Source organism: Callithrix jacchus, chromosome 9 (genome assembly GCF_049354715.1).
Source record: "Callithrix jacchus isolate 240 chromosome 9, calJac240_pri, whole genome shotgun sequence".
Classification (NCBI taxonomy): Eukaryota; Metazoa; Chordata; class Mammalia; order Primates; family Cebidae; genus Callithrix; species Callithrix jacchus.
The window spans coordinates 69,169,268-69,196,506 of NC_133510.1; the positions used below are offsets into that span (position 1 = coordinate 69,169,268).

The 27,239-nt window shown below is 43.9% G+C and overlaps 2 protein-coding genes across 52 annotated transcripts in view; one reads left to right on the plus strand and one right to left on the minus strand.

Annotated features, from left to right (window-relative positions):
- Positions 1-27,239, minus strand: part of LARP4 (La ribonucleoprotein 4) — a 200,898-nt gene that overhangs the window by 74,092 nt on the left and 99,567 nt on the right. For 31 of the 50 annotated variants that reach the window (XM_078336651.1, XM_078336664.1, XM_035256813.3 and 28 more), the window contains exon 1: positions 8,138-8,289. In XM_078336651.1, coding sequence (XP_078192777.1) covers positions 8,138-8,155 — 18 coding nt within the window. In that variant the 5' untranslated portion in view covers positions 8,156-8,289. Of the gene's footprint in view, positions 1-7,691; positions 7,768-7,945; positions 8,290-11,697; positions 12,013-27,239 lie in introns of those variants that run through there. The other 19 variants (XM_078336645.1, XM_078336639.1, XM_078336644.1 and 16 more) reach the window with 3 other exon arrangements.
- The window catches only part of FAM186A (family with sequence similarity 186 member A), a 68,046-nt gene continuing 57,138 nt past the window's right edge, over positions 16,332-27,239 (plus strand). For both annotated transcript variants that reach the window (XM_035256797.3, XM_035256798.3), the window contains exon 1: positions 16,332-16,654. In XM_035256797.3, coding sequence (XP_035112688.3) covers positions 16,463-16,654 — 192 coding nt within the window. In that variant the 5' untranslated portion in view covers positions 16,332-16,462. The remainder of the gene's footprint in view (positions 16,655-27,239) is intronic.

The window sequence follows — 27,239 nt, forward strand, 5'->3', positions numbered from 1 at the left end:
AGACTATAGGAATGACAAATCAAAATGCAATAAACACTAACAGAGCCAAAGGGTCATTTTTCATTTTCAAAAGGATATTCAAAGAGAAGGCTAGAAATCTTTTTAGTAACTTCACAAAGATAGCTGGATTAATGAGTTTCTCAACTTTCTCTACTTTCTACTGCCCTGCAATACAGACTCAAACTACAACATCAAAATCTTGTTTTAAGCTCTAGTGTAGAAGACCAAACACAGTTTTGAAATGTTCGTGCCTAATATTAAGAATTACTTCCACTAGCTAGGAAGTAATAAGGAGCTGGCAAGATAGCCCAAACAAACCAAAATTGATCAAAATACAAAATAGCCCAGTGTAAGTATTTCTAGCTACTAGGATTTTATACACTGTAATCTGAAGCCTTGTGGGGGTGCTTTTACATCTTTATGTTAACTTATATGCATTTTATTCCACTTTTCACCCTCTTTTTCTTCTCCATTTACAGTCCATTGTATCTATCATTTGGCATCGCTTTTATTCGTTTTTAAATTCTATATCAAGCACCAATAAGTATTCCAAAATCAAACCATTCAAAAACCACTCAGCTATTCACTCATTCATAATTTTTCTTGGCAATCATTTCACAATCTGTTTATGTACCTTTTTCTTCTGAATCATTTTTTTTGTTTAAGACAATAGTTTCGCTCTTGTTGACCAGGCTGGAGTGCAATGGGCGTGATCTAGGCTCACTGCAACTTTGTCTCCTGGGTTCCAGTGATTCTCCCAAGTCCCTGATATTACAGGCATGTGCCACCACACCTGGCTATTTTTTGTTTTTTTTTAGTAGACAGGGTTTCTCCATCCTGGTCAGGCTGGTCTCAAACTCCCAACATCTGGTGATCCGTCTGCCTCTGCCTCCCCAAGTGTTGGGATTACATATGTGAGCCACTGTCCCCAGCCTCTACATCATTCTGTTTTAAAAATCCACTTTCAGTCAGTGATATCTCATAATTATAAATGATTTTTTAGACTGAGGAAAAAATGAGTACTGTAGTTGGAGTGAAAGGCACAACACTACCTAATAACGACTATAAAATTAATGAAAGGCTGGGTGCGGTAGCTCATGCCCATAATCCCAGAACTTTGGGAGGCCGAGGGCAGATCACCTGAAGTCAGGAGCTCAAGACCAGCCTAGCCAACATGGTGAAACACCATTTCTATTAAAAACACAAAAATTAGCCGGGCATGGTGGCGCAGGCCTGTAATCCCAGCTACTAGAGAGGCTGAGGTGAGAACAGCTTGAACTCAGGAGGCACAGATTGCAGTGAGCTGAGATAATGCAACTGTACTCCAGCCTGGGCAACAGAGCAGACTCCCTCTCAAAACAAAACAAAACAAAACCCACCACAAAAAAACTGTTAGATGATGTTTTTTATGTTATACGTATTTCACAATTAAAAATAGCTTTTAGGGCCAGGCATGGTGGCTCAGGCCTGTAATCAAATCACTTTGGAGGCCAAGGCGGGCAGATCACCTAAGGTCGGGAGTTCAAGACCAGCCTGACCAACATGGTGAAATCCTGCCTTTAAAAAAAAATAGTTTTTAAAGGTCGGTTGCAAGGTCAGGAGTATGAGACCAGCCTCATCAACACAGTGAAACCCTGTCTCTATTAAAAATACAAAAATTAGCTGGCTGTGGTAGCATGCACCTATAAACCCAACTACTTAGGAGGCTGAGGCAGGAGAATTGCTAGAACCTGGGAGGCGGAGGGTGCAGTGAGCCCAGATCCTGCCACTGCACTCCAGGCTGGGTGATGAAGCAAGACTTTGTCTCAAAAAAAAAAAATTTTTTTTTAAATCGATGGCATGAACCTGTAGTCCTAGCTACTTAAGAGGCTGAGGCAGGATTGTTTGAGCCCAGGAATTTGATGCTGTGGAGTGCCATGATTGTACCTGTGCATAGCCTCTGTACTCTAGCCTGGACAACACAGCGAGATCCTCTCTCTAAAAAAGTAACACTTAAAAAAATTTTTTTGAGACAGGGTCTCGCCCTGTCACTCAGGCTGGCGCATGAACATGACTCACTGCGGCCTCAATCTCCTGGCTCAAGCAATCCTCCCACCTCAACCGTCAGTGTAGCTGGGACCACAGCACATACCACCAGGCCTGGCTAATTTTTAAAAATTTTTTGTAGAGGTGGCAGGGGGTTAGGGAGGTCTCACTTTGTTGCCCAGGCTGGTCTTGAACTACTAGGCTCAAGCTATCCCCCCAGAGTGTTGAGATTACAGGTATGAGCCACGTTATCCAACTTAAAACATGTTTTAATTATTTAAGAGTTATTAAAGCATCCTAGGGTATATGAAAATTACTGCTACCTAAGTAGGTAGCTGTTAAGTACAGCTGGCCCTCCATATCCATGGGTTCCATATCTACAGGTTATGTATCAGTGGAGCAATCAATCACAGATTAAAAATATTAAAAGGTCAGGTGAAGCGGCTCACGCCTGTAATCCCAGCACTTTGGGAGGCTGAGGCGGGCAGAGCATCTGAGGTCAGGAGTTCAAGACCAGCCTGGTCAACATGGTGACCAGGTCACACCCACTATTAGCAAGGCGTGGTGGCAGGCACGTGGAATCCCAGCTACTCAGGAGGCTGAGGCAGGAGCATTGCTTGAACCCAGGAGGTGGAGGTTGCAGTGAGCTGAGATTGCGCTTCTGTACTCCAGCCTGGTGGAAACAGCGAGACAGTCTTGGGAAAGGGAAGAAAAAAAAAAAGGCCAGGTAAGGTGGCTCATGCCTGTAATCCCAGCACTTTGGGAGGCTGCGGCGGGTGGATCACCTGAGATCAGGAGTTTGAGACCAGCCTGACCAATACGGAGAAACCAGGTTTCTATTTAAAAAAACAAAACAAAAAAAACCTATCTCTAAAAAAATAAAAAATAGGCCGGGTACGGTGGCTCACACCTGTAATCCCAGCACTTTGGGAGGCTGAAGCAGGCAGATCACAAGTTCAGAAGTTTGAGACCAGCCTTACCAACATGGTGAAACCCCGTCTCTGCTAAAAATACAAAAAATTTAGCCGGGTGTGGTAGAGTGCACCTGTAGTCCCAGCTACTCACGAGGCTGAGGCAGGAGAATCACCTGAATCCAGGAGGCAGAGGTTGCAGTGAGCCAAGATCTCGCCACTGCACTCCAGCCTGGGTGACAGAGTGAGACTCCGTCTCAAAAATAAATAAATAATAAAATAAAATAAAATAAAATTCAGGAAAAAAGAATCATTGCATCTGTACTGACCATGTAGATACTTTTCTTATCACTCTGAAAATAATACTGTATGGCAACTATTTATATAGCATTTACATTGTATTAGGTTTTATAAATAATCTGGAGATGATTTAAGATATACAGGAAGATGTGCATAGGTTATATGCAAATACTAAGCCTTTTTATATAAGACTTGAGCTGGCCGGGCATGATGGCTCACGCCTGTAATCCAAGCACTTGGAGGCCAAGGCGGGAGGATCACCTGAGGTCAGGAGTTCAAGACCAGCCTGACCAACATGGTGAAACCCTGTCTTAAAAAAAAAAAAAAAAAAAAAAAAGACTTGAGCAACCACAGTTTCTGTTATCTACAGAGGGCCCTGGAACCAAACCCTCAACAGATACCGCAGGACAACTGTCTTCATTTTCAGGGAAAAACTCAAAGACAGAAACTCAATTTTAATAGTCACTTCACACCCACCCTTCCTGGTCTCTAGTTTTAATTTTTTTAATTTAAAAAATGTTCAGCCTAAGCAAGAGTAAACCCTGTCACTACAAAAAAAGGGAAAAAACAAGAAAAAAATTAGGCAAGGCACAGTGGCTCATGCCAGTAATCCCAGCCCTTTGGGAGGCCGAGGCAGGCGGATCACCTGAGGTCAGGAGTTTGAGACCAGCCCGGCCAACATGGTGAAACCCTGTCTCTAAAATAAAAAATAAAAAAAGATTAAAAAAAATAGCCAGGCATGGTGGTATGTGCCTAGAGTCCCAGCTCCTTTGAAGCTGAGGCAGGAGGATCACTTGAGCTGGGAGGTGGAGGCTGCAGCAAGCAAGACTAGGTCTCAAAATAAAAATAAAAATTTTGAAGAAGAGAGAGAAATGAAAAAATAAAAAAATTACAATCTGCCTCCTCAGGGTTGAAAAGTTTTAAGTAACTTGACAGCACTCAGATAAAGGTAGTACACTGCAGTTTCAAACTTACAAAAAAATGTGTTGTAAAAGAATATCAGGCAGGTCATGATTGATGACTTGTGAATCATCGAAATTTCTATCTCTTCCCAGAGAGGGACCCTGTCTGTTTCTCCTTCAGAACAGAGGTGATTAAAAAAAAAAAAAAAATAGTCGCCTAGGTACGGTGGCTCACGCCTGTAATTCCAGCACTTTGGGAGGCCGAGGCAGGTGGAACACTTGCCGTCTGGAGTTCAAGACCAGCCTGGCCAACATGACGAAACCCACGTCTACTAAAATTACAAAAAAAAAAAAAAAAAACTAGCTAGGCATGGTGGCACATGCCTGAAGTCCCAGCTACTCTGGAGGCTGAGGCAGGAGAATTGGTTGAACCTGGAAGGCAGAGGTTGCAGTGAGCTGAGATGGAGCCATTCTCTAGCCTGGGTGACAAAGCGAGACTCTGTCTGGGGGGAGAGAGGTGGAAAACCAACAATCTACTGAAGTCAACATAGTGGGTCTTGCTTTGTAACCCAGCCTGGAATACAGTTGGCACAATCACTGCTCATTGCAGTCTTGACCTCCCATACTCAAGTGGAACTCCTGCCTCAGCCTCCCTGGCAGCTGGGACTACAGGCACATGGCACCACACTGGGCCCTTGGGTTCTAAAAGTTGCATCTACGCATTATTTACATAGGATTCCTTGTCTGCAATATATTCTACTCCAATACAACTAGGTGGCTGACGAGTTCTGAACAAGCTTCCACATTCACTAACTGTATAAACTTAAGCAAGTTTAAATTCTCTGTGGCTTAGTTTGTTTTTGAGACAGAGTCTCACTCTGGTTGTCCAGGGTGCAGCATAGAAGCACAGTCTCAGCTCACTGCAACCTCTGCCTCCAAGGTTCAAGTGATTCTCCTACCTCAGCCTCCTGAACAGCTGGGATTATAGGCATGTGCCACCACATCTGTCTAATTTTTGTATTTTTAGTAAAAGAGTTTCGCCATATTGGCCAGGCTGGTCTCAAACTCCTGACCTGAGGTGATCCACCGCCAGCCTTGGCTTCCCAAAGTGTTGGGATTACAGGCATGAGCCATCACACCTGGCTGCCTTAGTTTATCACTAAAATGGGGATGCTAACACCTTATAGAGACATTGAGACTTAAATGGATGTACAGATACCTAGATATGCAAAAACATCTAACATTCCTGACACAAAGTACCATATAAGCATATATTACTACTATTATTGTTATATTGTTATTATCTATTCTACTGATTCTAGTAGGATAGTTAAGCTGGAATCTCTCCAGAAAAATGCACATAAGTAAAAGGTATTGAACACAACTGCAGAGGACCCACAGATCTCAGATTAACCCTGGTAAAGATGATCCATAAGCAAGCTGGTTTAGTAAAACCGCTCTTAACCTCCTTTGTGACACAGAACTCTTTAGTAGTCCAATTAATCTATGGATCTCTTCTCAGAGTTTTTTTAAATTTCTAAAATATAGAGAATCACAAAGTAAGCAAATTATATTGAAACACAGTTGCCAAAATATTTTAAAATGTCTAATATAGCAATATAGTAAATATTATTTTTACATACAGCAAGTACCGAGCATGAATATTTCAAGATATCTGCAAAAACTATAATATATGAAAAAAAGTGATTTATCCTGGTGACAATGTCACAGACACTGTTGCTGCCATTGACATTTAAAGAATTTTCACTTTGTTTCCATTTAGGTTTCAGTTAGCAGTTAGTGAAAATAGGCAAATATTTTCCTCAACCAACCTCAGGTACTTCCTCAATTCTATCCAAAAACCTAGATTAAGAACCTTTGACTTACAGGAAAATGCAAAAATAATTTTGGAGCCAGAAATTTATGTACTAGAAGCCAGACTTCAGACTTTAGTCCCTACATTATTTACACTTGAATGACCTTAGACATCTAATTTCTGAGCTTTGGTTCTCTCACTGAGAACAATTCCTCTATCATGAGGTTATAGAGATCAAATAATAGTTAACACAACACCAAATGACCAACATGTTGTTTTTGACTGATACCACATATTCAGCCCCAAATATTTAAAGACAGTTAATTTTCAATAAAACTCATATAAGAATGACATAATGATTCACAAAGAAAATGAGATACAACTTTAAATAATAGTTTGGCAAGACATATGGTATAGTTTGTCTAAACTGGGGAGTTGAACAGGCCTGAATTGCTAACAGCCTGTCCATGATTTGACATCAGCATGGCCTGGATCCAAATCCCAGTTACACTACTTTACTTTTACTAAGTAAAGTTACTTTAACCTCTGGGCCTTAGTTTTGTCATCTGTAAAACATTGTAAATATTGTTTTAGAGACAGGACAGGCCCTAGCGTAAATAACAAATGGAGGCTATTAAAACCTACATTTTAGTAAAGCCAAAGGAATCAATTTGTAAGTCAAAAGTTTGTCGTGGAATTCCTGTCTGTATAAACTTCACAATCTTTTGTCTGCCCAGCAAAACGCATACACAAATACCTGTGGTATCTGCATAGCATAACAGTCCTAAAACAAACTGGCTGGCATGGCTAAAAATCTTATCTGATTTCTTATTCTGCCTAAGGAAAACAACAATGAGGACAAAAAACAGTAAACAGAATGAGTTTTAGTAATTTTAAATCTTTTCATGATTTCCCTAGAATGTTCCAATGAATGTTATGTTAGATATACTCTAAGGTAGTAGTCTTTTTAAAAACTAATTTAAATTTCTCAAACTTATCGGCGACACAAAGTTAAAGAAAAAAAAACCGTAAAATCATTTACTTAACTTTACGTTGAAATATTACGAAGTAAGATTTTCCCACAACCCGGAAAAAAAAAAAGTCTGCCATAAGCTGACCCCGGCTCCTAGATCCATTATACAACCTGTAAATTTCTTCCCTCATTGAAATGATTCTTTTTATGGGCATAGTTAACTAATGCCAAGCTGCGAAGTTGCAGCTTTGCTGGTTTTACGTTTTCACAATGTAAGAACAATATGATCTGGAATCTACTCAAAGCATTAGCCAGGCAGTCAGCTGACGCTCACTGCACACAAGAGAACAGAATTAAGGAAAATTAAATTTCGTATTTCTGTAAGGCAGGTATCCAACTCTATCTTGAAAACTAAAATAGGCCGACAGCAGACGTTCTAGTTAAAGTAATAAAAGTATCTCGTGGTTCAAATAACATTACAAAAACGGCTTTTCCCGGAAGAAATTTCTCTCATTCTTGCAATTTTCCCTGTAAAGGGCTTTTAATCGGCTCATAGAACCAACCCCTCATCACGCAGCTGCTTCTTGAGTAACTTTTACAAAAGGTCAAAGCGGTGCCTTTCAAGTCTTCTATTGGCTTTTCCTCGACTCAAAGTAACTCGCTTTCACCCATAGAATGTTCCAGAGACCTAGGGACCTGGCCCGGACAGAATTTGGTGGAGGTGGCTCAAAGGAAGTTTTCAATTTTATTTCCAAAACACTTACCGCATTTCACCTTCCTCCCTCCGCGTCCCCACATGTTGCTCGCCTCCCTCCCAGAGGGCCCCGCGAAGCCGCACTCGGCCCCCGGAACGTGCCCACCTGATTACCCTCTCCTCCCTCAGACTCCGCCCCCAACCCCCTGTGCTGCCTCCTTTAGGAGATCCATATGGGACACTCTCCCCTTCCTCTGATCCTCACGCCACACCAGACCAGCCCTCCGTTCTTCTCCTTCAATTCTCCTCCACGACGGGCCTCACCTCCCACAGCTTCCTAGAGTGTGGTGAGCGCGCAGAGGGGAGCTGCAGGCCTGCTCGGCCCAGGTGCTGTGTCAGCCTGTCTGCCGGTTCCGCGGCGTGTACGGCCCGCAAAGTCACATGGCGGTGGGACCGGCCGGCGCCTCCACACTCCTGCTCTCCTAAGGGCAGGACGAGACTAGCAAACCCACTCACCTCCACGAAAAGCAACATGTCGTCCTCCGCTCGGCCCAATCGTTCCCGCCGCCGCAACTCCAACTGGCTCACAGGCCCGCGCCCCAATTGCTAGGATAAGGACACACACTCGCCTTGCCCCTCCACCCGGCAGTGGACCCGGCTCCTCCCCCGCCGTCAGCCGCTGCGGCCCGACCCGCCCAGTTTCACCGCCCTTAAAACAACAACTGCTTCCGGGTCTAGGGAAAAATTGTTTCCGGGAGAAAAGAGATCTCTCGGCGCGCTCAACTTTTGCACTATCTTTTCCAGCAGCAGTGTGGGAGGTACTATCATCTGTCCGCGGTGGGGGACGATTAGAAGGAGACGCCATTCTGTGGCACGGAGATGTGTAAAAATCTTAATGATATATTTTATCACTTGCCAGATAGCTACACAGCACTCATAATTCCGCAGTTTTCATAGTTCAAAATCTAGATTTGATTTTAAAAATACGACTTTGTCAAAGTGCACTGAACAGAAAAAAAGTAGACAAGAAAAAAAAAAACTATGAGAGTAGTTAATATATTATTAGCCTCTACCGTACTGCTGTATATTAAATGCTTACATTGCGTTTGGCACTATACTAAGCATTTTATGTTAATTAATCTTAAAACAATTTTATGCAATAAATACTACTATTATCATTCCCATTTCACAGTTGAAGGAGCCCTCTAGGAGGTTGGGTTTCCCTTAAGCACACCTTCTTTTTTTAAACTTTTCTTAAAGACAGTGTTTCACCATGTTGCCCAGGATGGTCTCGATCTCCTGACCTAGTGATCTGCCCACCTAGGCCTCCCAAAGTGCTGAGATTATAGGCGTGAGCCACCCCACCTGGCTCCCTTAAACACACCTTTAAAGAACTTTGCCCCGGGCTTACTTGAATTAGTTACCCATATCTCTGCTTAATATACTCCCAATAGACCCAGCAACATGGCTGGTGCCTGTAATCCCGGTACTTTGGAAGACCGAGGCGGGTGGATCACGAGGTCAGGAGTTCAAAACCAGCCTGGCCAAGATGATGAAACCCCTGTCTCTACTGAAAATACAAAAATTAGCTGGGCATGGTGGCGGAGGCTGAGGCAGAGAATTGCTTGAACCCGGTAGGCGGAGGTTGCAGTGAGCAGAGATGGAGCCACTGCACTCCAGCCTCGGTGACAGAGCAAGACTCTGCCTCCAAAAAAAAAAAAATATATATATATATATATGCTACTAGTGATAACACTTAGTCTGAATAGCCTCTTCATTAATGTTCTGCCATTAATTCAAATGAAATACAATAAAGACAAAATTAATTTTTAAAATTATAATTTTTTCTTTTTTTATAAAGACGGGGTTTCACTATGTTGGTCAGGCTGGTCTTGAACTCCCGATCTCAGGTGATCTGCCCACCTTGGCCTCCAAAGTGCTTGGATTACAGGCGTGAGCCACCACACCCGGCTATAATTTTTTATAAGATGGTCCGAATTCCTTATTATCTTTAGCAATATATAGTAGCGTCTATTCCTCCCTTAATACTCCCACTTTTACATCCTAGTTCAAACACTCATCTTTTGAAATAATCATGTCTTGGCAGGGAGGGGTGGCTCACGCCTATAATCTCAGCACTTTGGTAGGCTGAGGCAAGCCAATCACTTGAGGTCAGGAGTTCAAGATCAGCCTGGCAAACATGGTAAAACCCTATCTTTATTAAAAATACAAAATTAGGCCGGGCGCGGTGGCTCAAGCCTGTAATCCCAGCACTTTGGGAGGCCGAGGCAGGTGGATCACGAGGTCAAGAGATCGAGACCATCCTGATCAACATGGTGAAACCCCGTCTCTACTAAAAATACAAAAAATTAGCTGGGCATAGTGGCGCATGCCTGTAATCCCAGCTACTCAGGAGGCTGAGGCAGGAGAATTGCCTGAACCCAGGAGGCGGAGGTTGCGGTGACCCTAGGTCGCACCATTGCACTCCAGCCTGGGTAACAAGAGCAAAACTCGGCCTCAAAAAAAAAAAAAAAAAAATACAAAATTAAGGTCGGGCGCGGTGGCTCACGCCTATAATCCCAGCACTTTGGAAGGCCGAGGCGGGTGGATCACGAGGTCAAGAGATCGAGACCATCCTGGTCAACATGGTGAAACCCTGTCTCTACTAAAAATACAAAAAAATTAGCTGGGCATGGTGGCGCATGCCTGTAATCCCAGCTACTCAGGAGGCTGAGGCAGAATTGCCTGAACCCAGGAGACGGAGGTTGCAGTGAGCCGAGATCGCGCCATTGCACTCCAGCCTGGGTAACAAGAGCAAAACTCTGTCTCAAAAAAAAAAAAAAAAAAATTAGCGGGGCATGTCAGCGTGCACCTTTGTCCCAGCTACACAGGAGGCTGAGGCAGGAGATTTGCTTGAACCTCGGAGGCAGAGGTTGCAGTGAGCGGAGATCCTGCCACTGCAGGTTGAGGTGGGAAAATCGCATGAACCTGGGAGGTGGGAGGTGGAGATAGAGGCTACAGTGAGCCAAGATTGCCTCCTGGGCAAAAATAAAATAATTCTTTTCTTTCTTTCTTTCTTTTGAGACTGAGTTTCACTCTTGTTGCCTAGGCTGGAGTGCAGTGGCTCCATCTCAACTCACTGCAACCTCCACCTCTCAGGTTCAAGCAATTCTCCTGCTTCAGCCTCCCAAGTAGCTGGGATTACAGGCATATGCCACCACTCCTGGCTAGTTTTGTATTTTTAGTAGAGATAAGGTTTCACCATGTTGGCCAGCCTGAGTGACAGAGCAAGACTCTGTCTCTAAAAAATAAATGAATAGGTTGCTCTCGGTGGCTCACGCCTGTAATCCTAGCACTTTGGGAGGCTGAGGTGGGCAGATCACCTGAGGTCAAGAGTTCGAGACCAGCCTGACCATAATGGAGAAACCCCATCTCTACTAAAAATACAAAATTAGCTGGGTATGGTGGCGCATGACTACAATCCCAGCTACTCGGGAGACTGAGGCAGGAGAAAAATCACTTGAACCTGGGGAGGCAGAGGTTGCAGTGAGCTGAGATTGCACCATTTCACTCCAATCTGGGTAACAGGAGCAAAACTCTTGTCTCAAAAATAAATAAATAAGAATAAATAAATAATCATGTCTTGATTTTTCCAATAGATTTTTCTTTTTTTTTCTTGAGATGGAGTTTCGCTCTTGTTACCCAGGCTGGAGTGCAATGGTGCGATCTGGGCTCACCGCAACCTCCGCCTCCTAGGTTCAGGCAATTCTCCTGCCTCAGCCTCCTGAGATTTTTCTATTCTATTATTTTAAAAATCTTCCTGAAGTGAAGGTTCCATTTTCACAAAACAGCTGTTACTTGATTTCAAGACTTGTCATTCTGATCTCATGTAATCTTCCTTGCTTTGCCGCAAATGGAATCTCCTCAGATACCAAATTCATTCCACCACTAAACTACTGAAATCTGTTCTCTCAGACCCACATAAACTGGTCCTCAGTAAACTCCGGTTAAGTTATCTCAGTGATTAAACCAATCTCCTTACTTTCTGTCCAAGATACAAACTCATTAGCACTCACCTCCAAAGCCATGGCTCAAGGTATCTTCCCTAACTGTACTGCCTCCATTTGTCAATCAACCTTCTCTCTCCATAAGGTTTTTCACAGACTCTGCTTCCTTCAGATTTCTTCGTGTCCCTCGTTAGCACTTGATTGTTATATTCTATCTTAAATTTTTTTCTTTTTCTGTTTTTGTTTTTGTTTATATTCTTCAGTTTAGGATAATGGCAGCTGCATAGTGTTTCAACAAATGTTTCTCAGATTGAAAGGGAAGTGGGACTTAAAAACTGACTTTAAGATGCCTTCATGTCCACTTGCTGATTGATGAATTCCATGCTGCATAAAAGATGCAAGTGAGAGAGAGAGAGAAATAACACACAGTTAGTGTAGTTGACAAGCATTTAGGCTACTTTGTGAATGTCTACTGGTGTAAGCAATGCATGACAAATAAAATTATTTATTTACTTATTTATTTTTGAGATGGAGTTCCTGTTGTCACGCAGGCTGGAGTGCAGTGGCATGATCGCAGCTGACTGCACCCTCCACCTCCCAGGTTCAAGCGATTCTCCTGCCGCAGCCTCCCAAGTAGCTGGGACCACAAGTGCCCACCACTATGCCCAGCTAATTTTTTGTATTTTTAGTAGAGACAGGGTTTCACCATGTTGGCCAGGCTGGTCTTGAACTCCTGACCTCAAGTAATCCACCTGCCTCTGCCTCCCAAAGTGCTGGGATTACAGGCGTGAGCCACCCCACTTGGTCATAAAATTTATTTAAGGATGTCACAATCTAACATTATAGCTGGGCATGGTGGCTCACACCTGTAATCCCAGCACTCTGGGAGGCAGAGGCAGGTGGATCACATAAGTCAGTAGTTCGAGACCAGCCTGGCCAACACAGTGAACACCCATATCTACAAAAAATATAAATAATTAGCCAAGTATGCCGGGCACAGTGGCTCACGCCTGTAATCTCAGCACTTTGGGACGCTGAGGCGGGCGAATCACCTGAGGTTGGGAGTTTGAGACTAGCCTGGCCAACATGGTGAAACCCTGTCTCTACTAAAAATACAAAAATTAGCCAGGTGTGGTGGCAGGTGCCTGTGATCCCAGCTACTCCAGAGTCTGAGGCAGGAGAATTGCTTGAACCCAGGAGGCAGTGGTTGCAGTGAGCTGAGATTGTGCTAATGCACTCTAGCCTGAGTGACACAGCAAGGCTCCATCTCAAAAAAAATTAAAAAAAAGAAAAGTTTCCATTAGGAGCAACATCAGAAACTATAATGGACCTCCAAATTGTAGACAGTTTCTGTGGAAGAACTAATGAAGAACATGCCAAATGTGAGAAAAACAAAATTAAAGCACAGCATGTGGTGTTAAGATATTCACGAACTTCCTGCTGAGCAGTCTAGGGAAAAAAAAAAAGATATTCACGAACTACTGGATAGAGACCAATAATAGTTACAGTTACACCTCAGTGAAGCAAGTGCTATAATAGAAAGTTCGAAAAGTAATTTGAGAACATGCGGCGGCAGCAATTTAGTCAATGAGATCTTAAAGAGAAGAAAAAATATTTAATTTGCTTTCTGTATATTGACTGATATCTTTTTTTTTTTGAGGCGGAGTTTCGCTGTTGTTACCCAGGCTGGAGTGCAATGGCGCGATCTCAGCCTCCACCTCCTGGGTTCAAGCAATTCTCCTGCCTCAGCCTCCTGAGTAGCTGGGATTACAGGCACGCGCCACCATGCCCAGCTAATTTTTTGTATTTTTAGTAGAGACGGGGTTTCACCATGTTGACCAGGATGGTCTTGATCTCTTGACCTTGTGATCCACCCGCCTCGGCCTCCCAAAGTGCTGGGATTACAGGCTTGAGCCACCGCGCCCGGCCGACTGATATCTTTAAAAGACAGCATGCCGGGCCTGTAATCCCAGCACTTTGGGAGGCCAAGGCAGGTGAATCACCTGAGGTCAGGAGTTTGAGACCAGCCTGGCCAACGTGGTGAAACCCCATCTCTACTAAAAATACAAAAATTAGCCAGGCGTGGTGATGGATGCCTGTAATCCCAGTTACTCAGGAGTCTGAGGAAGGGGAATTGCTAGAACCCAGGAGGTGGAGGTTATAGTGAGCTGAGATTCTGCCACGGCACTCCAGCCTGGGCAACAAGAGTGAAAGTCCATCTCAAAAAATGAAACAAAACAAAAAACACTGCTTTGGCTGGGTGCAGTGGCTCACGCCGGTAATCCCAGCAGTTTGGGAGGCCAAGGCAGGTGGATCACTTGAAGTTAGGAGTTTGAGACCAGCCTGGCCAACGTAGTGAAACCCTGTCTCTACTAAAACTACAAAATAATTAGCCAGGCGTGGTGGCAGACGCCTGTAATCCCAACTACTTGGGAGGCTGAGACAGGAGAACTGCTTGAACCTAGAAGGCGGAGGTTGCAGTGAGCTGAGATCCCACCACTGCACTCCAACCTGGGCAACAGAGCCAGACACTGTCTTAAAAAAAAAAAGGAAAAAAAAAAAAGACTGCTACTTAATGATCCCTAGCCTCCCTTTCTCTGTAGGACTGAAACACATAAATTGTTTAATTTTAAAAGTTTACAACAAGGACTTAATATAGGACTAATAAGTTTACAAGGACTCAACATACAAAGTTCTTTTTTTTTTTTTTTTTTGAGACGGAGTTTCGCTCTTGTTACCCAGGCTGGAGTGCAATGGCACGATCTCGGCTCACTGCAACCTCCGCCTCCTGGGTTCAGGCAATTCTCCTGCCTCAGCCTCCTAAGTAGTTGGGATTACAGGCATGCGCCACCATGCCCAGCTAATTTTTTGTATTTTTAGTAGAGACGGGGTTTCACCATGTTGACCAGGATGGTCTCGATCTCTAGACCTCGTGATCCACCCGCCTTGGCCTCCCAAAGTGCTGGGATTACAGGCTTGAGCCACCACACCCGGCCAACATACAAAGTTCTTGCAGAGACATAAAGAAATTGCAGGCCGGGTGCGGTGGCTCATGCCTGTAATCCTAGCACTTTGGGAGGCCAAGGTGGGTGTATCACCTGAGGTCGGGAGTTCAAGACCATCCTGACCATCATGGTGAAACCCCATCTTTAAATAAATAAATAATAAAAATTAAAAAAAAAAAAGAAATTGCATTCATAATTTATATATAATGAAAAAGCTATAAAATTATACTATATAACTTATTATTAATAATACATACACCTGGCCGGGTGCATGGCTCACACCTGTAATCCCAGCACTTTGGGATACTGAGATGGGTGGAACACCTGAGGTCAGGAGTTCAAGACCAGCCTGGCCAACATGGTAAAACACTGTCTCTACTGGCTCACACCTGTAAACCCAGCACTTTGGGAGGCCGAGGCAGGAGGATCAAAAGGTCAGGAGTTTGAGACCAGCCTGACCAACATGGTAAAACCCTGTCTCTACTAAAAATACAAAAATTATCTGGGCTTGGTGGTGTGCTCCTGTAATCCCAGCTACTCAGGAGGCTGAGGCAGGAGAATTGCTTGAACCCAGGAGGCCGAGGTTGCAGTGAACCAAGATCGCACTGCACTCCTGCCTGGACAACAGAGCAAGACACCATCTCAAAAAAAAATTATTTGGGAGGCTGAGGCAGGTGGATCACAAGGTCAGGAGATGGAGACCCATCCTGGCTAACACAGTGAAACCCTGTACTAAAGATACAAAAAATTAGCTGGGTGTGATGGTGCATGCCTGTATTCCCAGGTACTTGGGAGGCTGAGGCAGGAGAATCACTTGAACCCAGGAAGCGGAGGTTGCAGTGAGCTGAGATCACGCCACTGCATTCCAGCCTGGGTGGCAGAGTGAGAATCTGTCTTGGAAAAAAAAAAAAAAAAAAGAAAGAAAAGAAAAGGAAAAAGAGTAAAAAAAAAGAAAGAAAGAAAGAAAGAAAGAAAGAAAGAAAAAAGAGTAAGCAGTGCAGAGTATGATCTACATCCAAATGATATCATCCGAGTTATCATATGTTTAGGAAAAGTTAAGGAGCACCTAAGGACATAGTCGTAAACCCTTATTCCATTAGGTTTAAAAATACTTAAGTAGCGGGGTGTGGTGGCTCACGCCTGTAATCCCAGTACTCTGGAAGGCCAAGATGGGTAGATCACCTGAGCTCAGGAGTTCGAGACCAGCCTGACTAACATGGTGAGACCCCATCTCTACGAATACTACAAAAATTAGCCGGGCGTGGTGGTATACGCCTGTAACCCAGTTACTTGGGAGGCTGAGGCAGGAGAATTGCTTGAACCCAACAGTGGGAGGTTGCAGTGAGCTGAGATCAGGCCATCGCACTCCAGCCTGGGCGACAAGAGTGAAACTTCATCTCAAAAAGAAAATAAAAGCCCAAGCAAAAGCCCAGGAAGAAAGAAGAACCAGGGATTGCATTTAACACACCAAGATTGTAAGCTAATTTAAGCAGGGCTATATCTTCTATTTATTTAAGTGTTCTCGTTATTTCCTACCCTCCTTCCCCTCTTCAACCTTCTACCATGGCAGCATATAGAATGCCCAGTTCTCTGCACATAGTAAGCACTCTTTACATGTTTGATCAATGACAATGTCACAATGGATCTATCGTGACATCAACGGGACTGGAATACCATGGTAGCCATCAATTAGTAGCTGAGTATGCCACAACTTCTGGGAGCAGAAAAGACCTCTCTTAGCTTCCTACTGAATATCTTTATTCCCATTTTCCATTTTCCTAGATTCTGTGAAAAAGAAGAAATAAAAGGAAATTACCCACATTTTCAAAATGTTTATCAAAATGCAAAATGAGATAGACCATGACCATGAATCAGAAAAATACATCAAGGATTCCACCATCATGAGAAGAGATCCCCAAAATGTACTTGGTCCTTCGGTGCTCCCTAAACTTGAAATCCCATTCTCAGTAAAGGATATCATCTCCAGGATTGAGCGAGCACAGCTCCATCGAGCCAGAGAGGTAGGTAGTGAATTCAAAGTTCAATTTTCTTTTTAAACTTTCTGTGACCAAGTACATTTTTTTTTGTTTTAGAAATCATTTTCACAATATTTGACTGTATTTAAGGTAGCTTTGACATCAAATGACAATTTCACCTCACACTGACTGTGGATATAACAAGCTCCAATTTGACATTAATCTCTTTATATCAGGATTAATTAAGCCATTTAAGAAATAAATCAAGGCCATGCCTGGTGGCTCACACCTGTAATCCCAGCACTTTGGGAGACCGAGATGGGTGGATCACCTGAGGTCAGGAGTTTGAGACCAGCATGGCCAACCTGGTGAAACCCTGTCTCTACTAAAAATACAAAAATTAGCCAGTGGTGGGCACCTGTATTCCCAGTTAATCAGGAGACTGAGGCTGAAGAATCGCTTGAACTTCAGAGGTAGAGGTTGCTGTGAGCTGAGATCATGCCAGTGCACTCCAGCCTGGGCAACAAGAGTGAGACTCGGAGGAAAAAAGAGAGAGAGAGAGAGAAAGGGAGAGAGAGAGAGATATCACATGCTACCAGATCATTGGGCTAGAAAAGCAGTTTTAAATTTATAGCTACTACCAATATCTGATTTCAGCCAATAGTTTTCATTTGTTCCCTATGGAGCTTTTATCAAACAGCTATTAACCAGATGGAATTTAGATTGCTTTGAATTCTAGTTCCTTTCATTTTCCCTGTACACTTCAAGGGAGAAATTGTCTAAGAGAAATTGAAGGACATTAAGTAGAGTGTTTAAATAATATTGGCCGGATGCGGTGGCTCATGTCTGTAATCCCCATACTTTGGGAGGCTGAGATGGGAGGATCTCTTGAGGCCAGCAGTTAGAGACCAGCCTGGTCGACATAGTGAGACCCCATCTCTATATTTTCAGAAAATGAAATAAATAAATAAATAACGTAAGAATCAAATAGACCCCAAACAATTACAGTTATACTGCATTTTATTCTCTCAAAGCACAAAATCAGGCCAGGCACAGTGACTGATGCCTGTAATCCCAATGCTTTGGGAGGCCAAGGCAGGAGGATCTCTTGAGTTTAGGAGTTCCATACTAGCTTGGCCAACATAAGGAGACCTCCTGTCTACTAAATATAAAAAAATTAGCCAGGCATGGGAACTCAAGCCTGTAGTCCCAGCTACAGAGGATCCCTTGAACCCAGGAGACTGCAGTGAGCACCAAGCTTGCACTAATGCACCCCACCCAGCATGGGTGACAGAGCAAGACCCTGTCTTAAAAAAAAAAAATCAATCATGTTAGACAAAATTGATTAAGAGGGAGAGCTTTCCTATATATAAGGAAAGCTAAACTGGTCACAATGGCTCACATCTGTAATCCTACCAATTTGGGAGGCCAAGGTGAGAGGCTCACTTGAGCCCAAGAGTGTGAGACCAGCCCAGGCAACAAAGCAAGACCCTGTCTCTACAAAATAGCTGGGGAGTGGTGATATGTGCTTTTAGTCCCAGCTACTCGGGAGGGTCCCTTGAGGCTAGGAATTCAAGGTTACAGTGAGCTATGGATTGTGCCACTGCATTCCAGCCTGGTGAAAGAGGGAGACTCTGTCTAAAAAAAAAAAGAGCCTGGGAATGGTGGCTCACGCCTGTAATCCCAGCACTTTGGGAGGCCGAGGCGGGTGGATCACGAGGTAAAGAGATCGAGACCATCCTGGTCAACACGGTGAAACCCCATCTCTACTAAAAATACAAAAAATTAGCTGGGCATGGTGGCGCGTGCCTGTAATCCCAGCTACTCAGGAGGCTGAGGCAGGAGAATTGCCTGAACCCAGGAGGCGGAGGTTGCGGTGAGCTGAGATCGCGCCATTGCACTCCAGCCTGGGTAACAAGAGCGAAACTCCATCTCAAAAAAAAAAAAAAAAAAAAAAAAAAAAAAGAGTGCTAGCCACACACAGTGGCTCACTCCTGTAATCCCAGCACTTTGGGAGGCCAACACAGGAAGATCACTTGAGCCCAGGAGTTCAAGACCAGTCCGGACAACATACTGAGACCCCAGTCCCTCTCTCTCTCTCTCTCCATATATATATATACATATATAATGAGAATTTTATATATAAAAGTTTTTACATATGAGTAATTATATATATAAAATACATATATAAGGCCCCACCCAGCCTTATTCTTGTATTTTTCAGTACAGATGGGGTTTCACCATTGGTCTCGAATTCCTGACCTTGTGATCGTGTCTCAAACAGGCTGGGCTCAAACTCCTGACCCCGTGATATCAAAGTGCTAGGATTACGGGCATGAGTGTTTGCTTTTAATAGCTTTATTGAGGCATAGTTAGCATACAATAAAATGTATGCAACCTCTGCCTCCCGGGCTCAAGCCATCCTCCCACCTCAGTCTTCCAAGTAGCTGAGACTAGAGATGGTGTTCCACCATGTTGCCCTGGCTGGTCTTGGACTCCTCAGCCTCCCAGAGTGTTAAGATTACAGGCTGGAGCCACCACACCTTTCCTAAAATGTAATTTTATTGTATTTGCTTTGTTTTTATTTTATTTTATTTATTTGTTTTTTGAAATGAGAGTTTCGCTTTGTCACTAGGCTGGGGTGCAGTGGCACAATCTCAGCTCACTGCAACCTCCGCCTTCTAGGTTCAAGCTATTCTCCTGCCTCAGCCTCCCAAGTAGCTGGGACTACAGGCACATGCCACCATATCCAGCTAACTTTAAAAAAATTTTTAGTAGAGAAGGGGATTCATCATGTTGGCCAGGATGTTCTCGATCTCCTGACCTCATGATGCGCCTGCATCAGCCTCCCAGAGTGTGGGGATTACAGGCATGAGCCACCGTGCTCGGCCTAAAATGTACATTTTAAAAATATATAAGTATCGATACACATAAATACTTGTGAAACCTTCACCACTTCAACATAATGAATTTACCCACTTCCCCACTATGAAAATTTCTTCATGTGGCTTTATAATCCCTCCCACATGCTGTTCTGTGCCCCCCACCTCAATCCCCACTAACCACCAATCTGCTTCTGTCACTGTATATTAGTTTGCAAATTTTAGATTTTATATAAGTGGAGCCAACAGCATCTACTTTCTTCTGTCTCACGTCTTTCACTTAGCATGATTGTTTTGAGATTCATCCACACTTTTGCATATATAAATAGTTGATGCTTTTCTATCATTGAGTGTTTTTCCATGACTTGGCATGGACTGTTTCTGGTTTTGCGTTATTACAAATAAAGCTGCTATAAACATTCATGTACAAGTTATTATACAGACATATGCTTTCATTTCTCTGGAATAAATACCTAAGTTTGGAATGGCTAAGTCTAAAGGTAGTAAATGTTCAATTTAAAAAATAAACTACCAGGCTAGGTGTGGTGGCTCACACCTGTAACCCCAGCACTTTGGGAGGCCGAGGTGGCAGATCACCTGAGGTCGGGAGTTCAAGACCAGCTTGACCAACATGGAGAAACCCTGTCTCTAATAAAACTACAACATTAGCCGGGCATGGTGGCCCATGCCTGTAATCCCAGCTACTCAGGAGGCTGAGGCATGAGAATTGCTTGGGACAGAGAGGTTGCTATGAGCCATGATCGCAGCATTGTACTCTAGGCTGGGCAACAAGAGTGAAACTAGGTCTCAAAAAAATAAAATAAAACACCAAAGTGTTTTTGGAAGTGGGTATACTATCTTACATTCCCACAAGCAGGATATGAGACTTTCAGTTACCCTGAATTTTTTTTTTTTTTTTTGAGACGGAGTTTTGCTCTTCTTACCCAGGCTGGAGGAGTGCAATGGAGCGATCTCGGCTCACCACAACCTCCGCCTCCTGGGTTCAGGTAATTCTCCTGCCTCAGCCTCCTGAGTAGTTGGGATTACAGGCACGTGCCACCGTGCCTAGCTAATTTTTTGTATTTTTAGTAGAGACAGGGTTTCACCATGTTGACCAGGATGGTCTCGATCTCTTGACCTCGTGATCCACCCGCCTCAGCCTCCCAAAGTGCTGGGATTACAGGCGTGAGCCACTGCGCCCGGCCTACCCTGAATCTTTATCAACATTTGATGTACTCAATCATTTAAATTTTAGCCATTCCAAAAGGTATGCAACGATCTCATTGTGGTTTTAATTTGCACTTTCATAATGACTAATGATTTTGAACATCTTTTCATGGGTTAATTTACACTGATCTGCCAGGCAAAGTGGTAACCACAGCACCTTTGGAGGCTGAGGATGGCAAATCACTTGAGCCCAGGAGTTCAAGACCAGCCTAGGCAACATGACCAAACCTGTCACCACACACACACACACAAAAATTAATTAGCTGGGCATGGTGGCATGAGCCTGTAATCTTAGCTACTTGGGAGGGTGAGGTGGGAGGATGAGGTGAGGCTTGAGCCTCGGTAGTGGAGGCTGTAGTGAGCCATGATTCTGCCACTGCACTCTAGCCTGGGAAGCAGAGTGAGACCCTGTCTCAAAAAAATCAATTAAGGCCAGGCACACTGGCTCACGCCTGTAATCCCAGCACTTTGGGAGGCTGAGGTGGGTGGATCACAAGGTCAGGAGTTCAAGACAAGCCTGGCCAATATGGTGAAAAATACAAAATACAAAAATTAACTGGGCATGGTTGTATGCACCTGCAGTCCCAGCTACTTGGGTGGCTGAGGCAGAAGAATTGCTTGAACTGGAAGGCAGAGGTTGCAGTGAGCCAAGATCGCACCACTGCACTCCAATCTAGGTGACAGAGCAAGACTCCATCTCAAAAAACAAAAACAAAATCAACTAGATAGCATAAGGGGAAAATAATTGCACTGATATGACATTGTGGTTCAGACAATTTGCCCATATGTTCTATTTTATTTATTTATTTCTGTACAGCTAGAAGCACTATTGGAGTAGATATTCATTTATTTTTATTTTTACTTTATTTTTTTGAGACAGAGTCTTGCTATGTTGCTCCGGCTGGAGTGTGGTGGTGAGATCTTGTCTTACTGCAACCTCCACCTCCTGGGTTCAAGTGATTCTCCTGCCTCAGCCTCCTAGTAGCTGGAATTACAGGCATGTGCCACCACGCCCGGCTAATTTTGTATTTTTAGTAGAGATGGGGTTTCATCATATTGGCCAGGCTGGTCTTTAACTTCTGACCTCACGTGATCCATCCACCTCAGCCTCCCAAAGTGCTAGGATTATAGGCATTAGCCACTGCTCCTGGCCTGCCTATATGTTTTAAATTGAGTGTTACATTTTCTCATTATTCAGTTGTGAGTATTCTTCTATATACTGAATACAACTTTATGAAATAAGTGATTTGCAAGAATATTCTTCCATTTAATGGCTTGTATTTTTCTTCTACTAATAATGTCTTTCAAAGAACAGAAGTTCTAAGTCCAGTTTACTATTTTCTTTGTGGATTGTGCTTTGGTGTGATGTGTAAGCAAACTGCCTATCCTTAGGTCATAAACATTTTCTTCTATGTATTATTTTTATTTTTTATTCATTTTTTTCTTTTTCTTTTCTCTTATGTGATCTTTTATTATTATTATTATTATTTTTTTAAAGACGGGGTTTCACCATGTTGGTCAGGCTGGTCTTGAACTCCCGACCTCAGGTGATCCGCCTGCCTTGGCCTCCAAAGTGCTTGGATTATAGGCATGAGCCACCACGCCTGGCCCTCGTATGTGTTCTTATAGGAGTTTTAGACTTTTAGACTTTACATTTAGGTCTATGATCCATTTTTTTTTTAAGAAAGTCTTGCTCTGTCACCCAAGATGGAATGCAGTGGCGTGATCTTGGCTCACTGCAACCTCTAGCTCCTGCATTCAAGCGATTCTCCTGCCTCAGCCTCCTTAGTAGCTGGGATTACAGGCACCTGCCACCAGGTCTAGCTAATTTCTTGTATTTGTAGTAGAGACAGGGTTTCCCCATGTTGACCATGGCTGGTCTTGAACTCCTGATCTCAAGTGATCCACCCACCTCAGCTTCCCAAAGTGCTGGGAGCCACCGTGCCCGGCCTACATTTATACTATTACCTTTTTTCCTGAACTTCTCCAAAGGGACCTATGACCTTGTACCAGAGTAACTGCACTGGGAAAAAGAAAATAATCAGACCTTTTAGGGGACTGCTGGACACTGGCTCTGAGCTGACATTAATTCCAGGAGACCAAAAACATTATTATGGTCTACCCATTAATCAAAAAAGCTTTAGCTCAGGCCCATCTCACAGTGAACCCAGCATGTCCTGAAACCCATCCTGTGGTTATTTCACAAGTTCCAAAAAGTATAATTGGAATATACATACTCAGCAGCTGGAAGAATCCCCACACTGGCTCCCTGACCTATAAAGTGAGGGATACTATGATGGGAAAGGCCAAATAGGAGCCACTACTGCCTCTACCTAGGAAAATAGTGAAAACCAAGTATCCCATTCATGGAGGAATTAACACCATCATCAAGTACTTCAAAGATGCCGTGGTGGTGATTTCGAGCATATCCTCATTCGACTTGCCTGTTTGGCCTGTGAAGAATAAAGACGAATTTTGGAGCATGACAGTGGATTATTGTAAGCTTAACTAGGTACTAACTCCAATCACAGCTTCTGTACCAGATGTGGTTTCATTGCTTGAACAAATTGACACATCCCCTGGTTCTTGGAATGCAGCTATGATCTGGCAAATGATTATTTCTTCAAACCTGTCAATAAGGCCCATCAGAAGTAGTTTGCTTTTGGCTGGCAAGGCCAGCAAGATGGCTTCACTCTTCTATCTCAGGAGTATATCAACTCTCCAGTTTGGTAGAATTTACCTGCAAAACCACCTGGCCCAAGGAAGTTTCTTTTTTTGAGATGGAGTTTCACTCTTGTTGCCCAGGCTGGAGCACAGTGGTGCCATCTTGGCTCACTGCAACCTTCCCGAGTTCAAGCCATTCTCCTGCCTCAGCCTCCCAAGTAGCTGGGATTACAGGTATACACCACCATTCTCGGCTAATTTTGTATTTTTAGCAGAGACAGGGTTTCACATGTCAGCCAGGCTGGTCTTGGACTCAGGACTGTAGGTGATCCGCCCACCTTGGCCTCCCAAAGTGCTGGGGTTATAGGTGTGAGCCACCATGTCCAGCTGGGAAGTTTCTTTTTTATTATTGATTCATTCTCCTTACTAGCTAGGGTCTATTCAGATTTTCCATTTATTTGTGATTTGGTCTTTTTTTTTTTTTTGAGATGGAGTTTTGCTCTTGTTATCCAGGCTGGAGTGCAATGGCGCGATCTCGGCTCATTGCAACCTCCACCTCCTGGGTTCAGGCAATTCTCCTGCCTCAGCCTCCTGAGTAGCTGGGATTACAGGCATGCGCCACCATGCCCAGCTAATTTTTTGTATTTTTAGTAGAGACAGGGTTTCACCATGTTGACCAGGATGGTCTCGATCTCTTGACCTCGTGATCCACCTGCCTCGGCCTCCCAAAGTGCTAGGATTACAGGCGTGAGCCACGGCGCCCGGCCAGATTTGGTCTTAGTAGCTTTTGTGTTTCTAGGACTTTTTCCATCGCATCTAGCTTATCCAATTTGGTGGCATATAATTCAGAATACCCTCTTATACTCCTTTTTATTTCTGTTCCAAAATGTATAATTGGCAGTAATGCCCTCCCTTTTATTTCTGATGTTAGAGATTTGAGTCTTCTCTTTTTTTTCTTAGTCAATCTAGGGAAAGATTTGCTAATTTGATTTTTGTGGAAGAACCAATTTTTTATTTTGGTGATTTGCTCTATTTATTTGCTCTATTTTACTTATTTACTTATTTTTTTCTTTTCTTTTTTTGCTGCCACCCCACCCCCTACTTATTTTTTACTTATGTCTTTTTTTTTTTTTTTTTGAGAGAATGTCTTGCTCTGTTGCTCAGGCTAGAGTGTCATGGCACTATCATAGTTCAACCTCCCTGGCTAGAGGGATCCGCCTGCCTCAACCTCCTGAATAGCTGGGACTATAGGTGCATGCCACCACGCCCAGTTAATTTTTTTATTTTTAGTAGAGATGGGGTTTTACTATGTTGGCCAGGCTAGTCTCAAACTCCTGACTTCAGGATCCACCTGCCTTGGCCTTATTTCTTTAATTTTTTTTTTAATTTAATGACAGGGTTTCACCATGTTGGTCAGGCTGGTCTTGAACTCCCAACCCCAGGTGATCTGCCCGCCTTGGCCTTCAAAGTGCTTGGATTACAGGAGTGAGCCACCATACCTGGCCGATTTTTTTAATTTTTAGTAGAGCTAAGGTCTTGTTATTTTGCTCAAGCTAGTCTTGAACTCTTGAACTCAAGCATTCCTCTCACCTCAGTCTCTGAAAGTGCTACGATCACAGGCATGAGGCATCACACCTGTCACCTGTTTTGTTTTTTTTTTTTAAGACAGTCTCCCTCTTTCTGTTGCCCAGGCTGGAGTACAGTGGCTCCATCTAGGCTCACTGCACCCTCCGCCTCCCATGCTCAAGTGATCCTCCTACTTCCCACTTCCAAGTAGCTGGGACCACAGGTATGCACCACGTGCAGCTAATTTTTGTATTTTTGGTAGAAATGGGTTTTCCCCATGTTGTCCAGGTTGGTGTCAAACTTCTGATGTCAAGTGATCTGCCCTCTTTGACCTCCTAAAGTGCTAGAATTATAGGCATGAGCCACTGTGCCCACGCACTGAATTTTTTTTCTTTTCTTTTTTTTGAGATGGAGTTTCGCTCTTGTTAACCAGGCTGGAGTGCAATGGCGCGATCCCAGCTCACTGCAACCTCCGCCTCCTGGGTTCAGGCAATTCTCCTGACTCAGCCTCCTGAGTAGCTGGGATTACAGGCACCCGCCACCATGCCCAGCTAATTTTTTGTATTTTTAATAGAGACAAACCCACGTTGACCAGGATGGTCCCGATCTCTTGACCTCGTGATCCACCCACCTTGGCCTCCCAAAGTGCTGGGATTACAGGCGTGAGCCACCGCGCCTGGCCCCCCCCAGGCACTGAATTTTAAGAAATTAATTTTTCCTAGGAAGAAACTACTGCCCCTCCCTAGGTGAGCTCTGTGAGTTGTTGTCAATAATCCTTTTGGGAAAAGGTAACTGTCGTTGTTTTGGATAAGAGGATAAATATGTGTGTGTGTGTGTGTGTGTGTGTGTGTGTGTGTGTGTGTGTGTAGTGGCACGCAATCTTGGTTCACTGCAACCTCTGCCTCCTGGGTTCAAGCATTTCTCTTACCTCAGCCTCCCAAGTAGCTGGGAATACAAGCGCATGCCACCATGCCTGCCTAATTTTTGTAATTTTAGTAGTGATGGGGTTTCACCATGTTGGCCAGGCTGGTCTTGAACTCCTGACTTCAAGTGATCTACCCTCCTTGGCCTCCCAAAGTGGTAGGATTACAGTCGTGAGCCACCACATCTGGCCCAGAGGATAAATCTTGGCCCTGTTACTCCATTGTGATATTGTAAAATATAACAACTCTTAAAATCGTTGGAATCTCCAAAGTTGTATCTTTTCATATGCTAATGATTACAGCTTCAGGATGGGACTGGTCATTAGAAAGACAAATGCCTGATTAGACGGTTGGGACTTTCTTTTTTTTTTTTGAGAGGAGTCTCACTCTGTCACCCAGGCTGGACTGCAGTGACACGATTTTGGCTCACTGCAACCTCCACCTCCTGGGTTTCAGCAATTCTCTTGCCCTTAGCCTCCTGAGTAGCTGAGATTACAGGCATGCACCACCAGGCTTGGCTAATTTTTGTATTTTTAATAGAGATGAGGTTTCATCACGTTGGTCAGGCTGGTTTCGAACTCCTGATCTCATGATTCGACTGCCTCGGCATCCCAAAGTGCTGGGATTACGGGCATGAGCCGCCACGCCTGGCCTAATTTTTGTATTTTAGTAAAGACAGGGTTTTGCCATGTTAGCCAGGCTGATCTCAAATTCCTGACCTCAAGTGACCTGCCCACCTGCTACCCCCAAAGTCCTGGGATTACAGGCATGAGCCACCACGCCGGCCAAAATGCTCTTTTTCTTAATTGATGTTAGATATAGTGAACCCTAAGTTTATCCTCAAAGAATCACTATGTCAGTATATTCAGCTCTCTTATTCTTTAATTTTTTATTATAAACTTTAGCCTCCTTGTAATTCCAGTAAACAACCTTCTCCACTGGTTCTAATCAGTAGTTCTCATCTATTCCCCCAGCCCCTAGCTCTGTCCTGACTCATCCCAGTCACCTGCTCTGGTCACCTGCTCCAGTCACCTGTTCTGGTCACCTTCTTTGACCTAGGTTACCCCTGGCTACCTGCTCTGACCTGCCTATAACCATCCTTCTAGCCAAACCACCCACCCTTCCACTCCAGCTCTGACCCCTGCTCTCTTTAAAGTAGCCAATCAGGATTAGTCTAGCTTGTGCTGTCTAACCCTAGCCAATAGGGGAATGACACAGCAGTAGGGGCCACGCCCGTCAGGCATAAGTACCCCTTCCCCTCCTTGTCCAGGTGTGTGCTTGCCATTGTTCCATCTGTGAGCTGCAGCCCTCTATAGAAGTAAATTGCCTTGCTGAAGAAATTTATATTCGTGTGCTACTTCTTTTGCA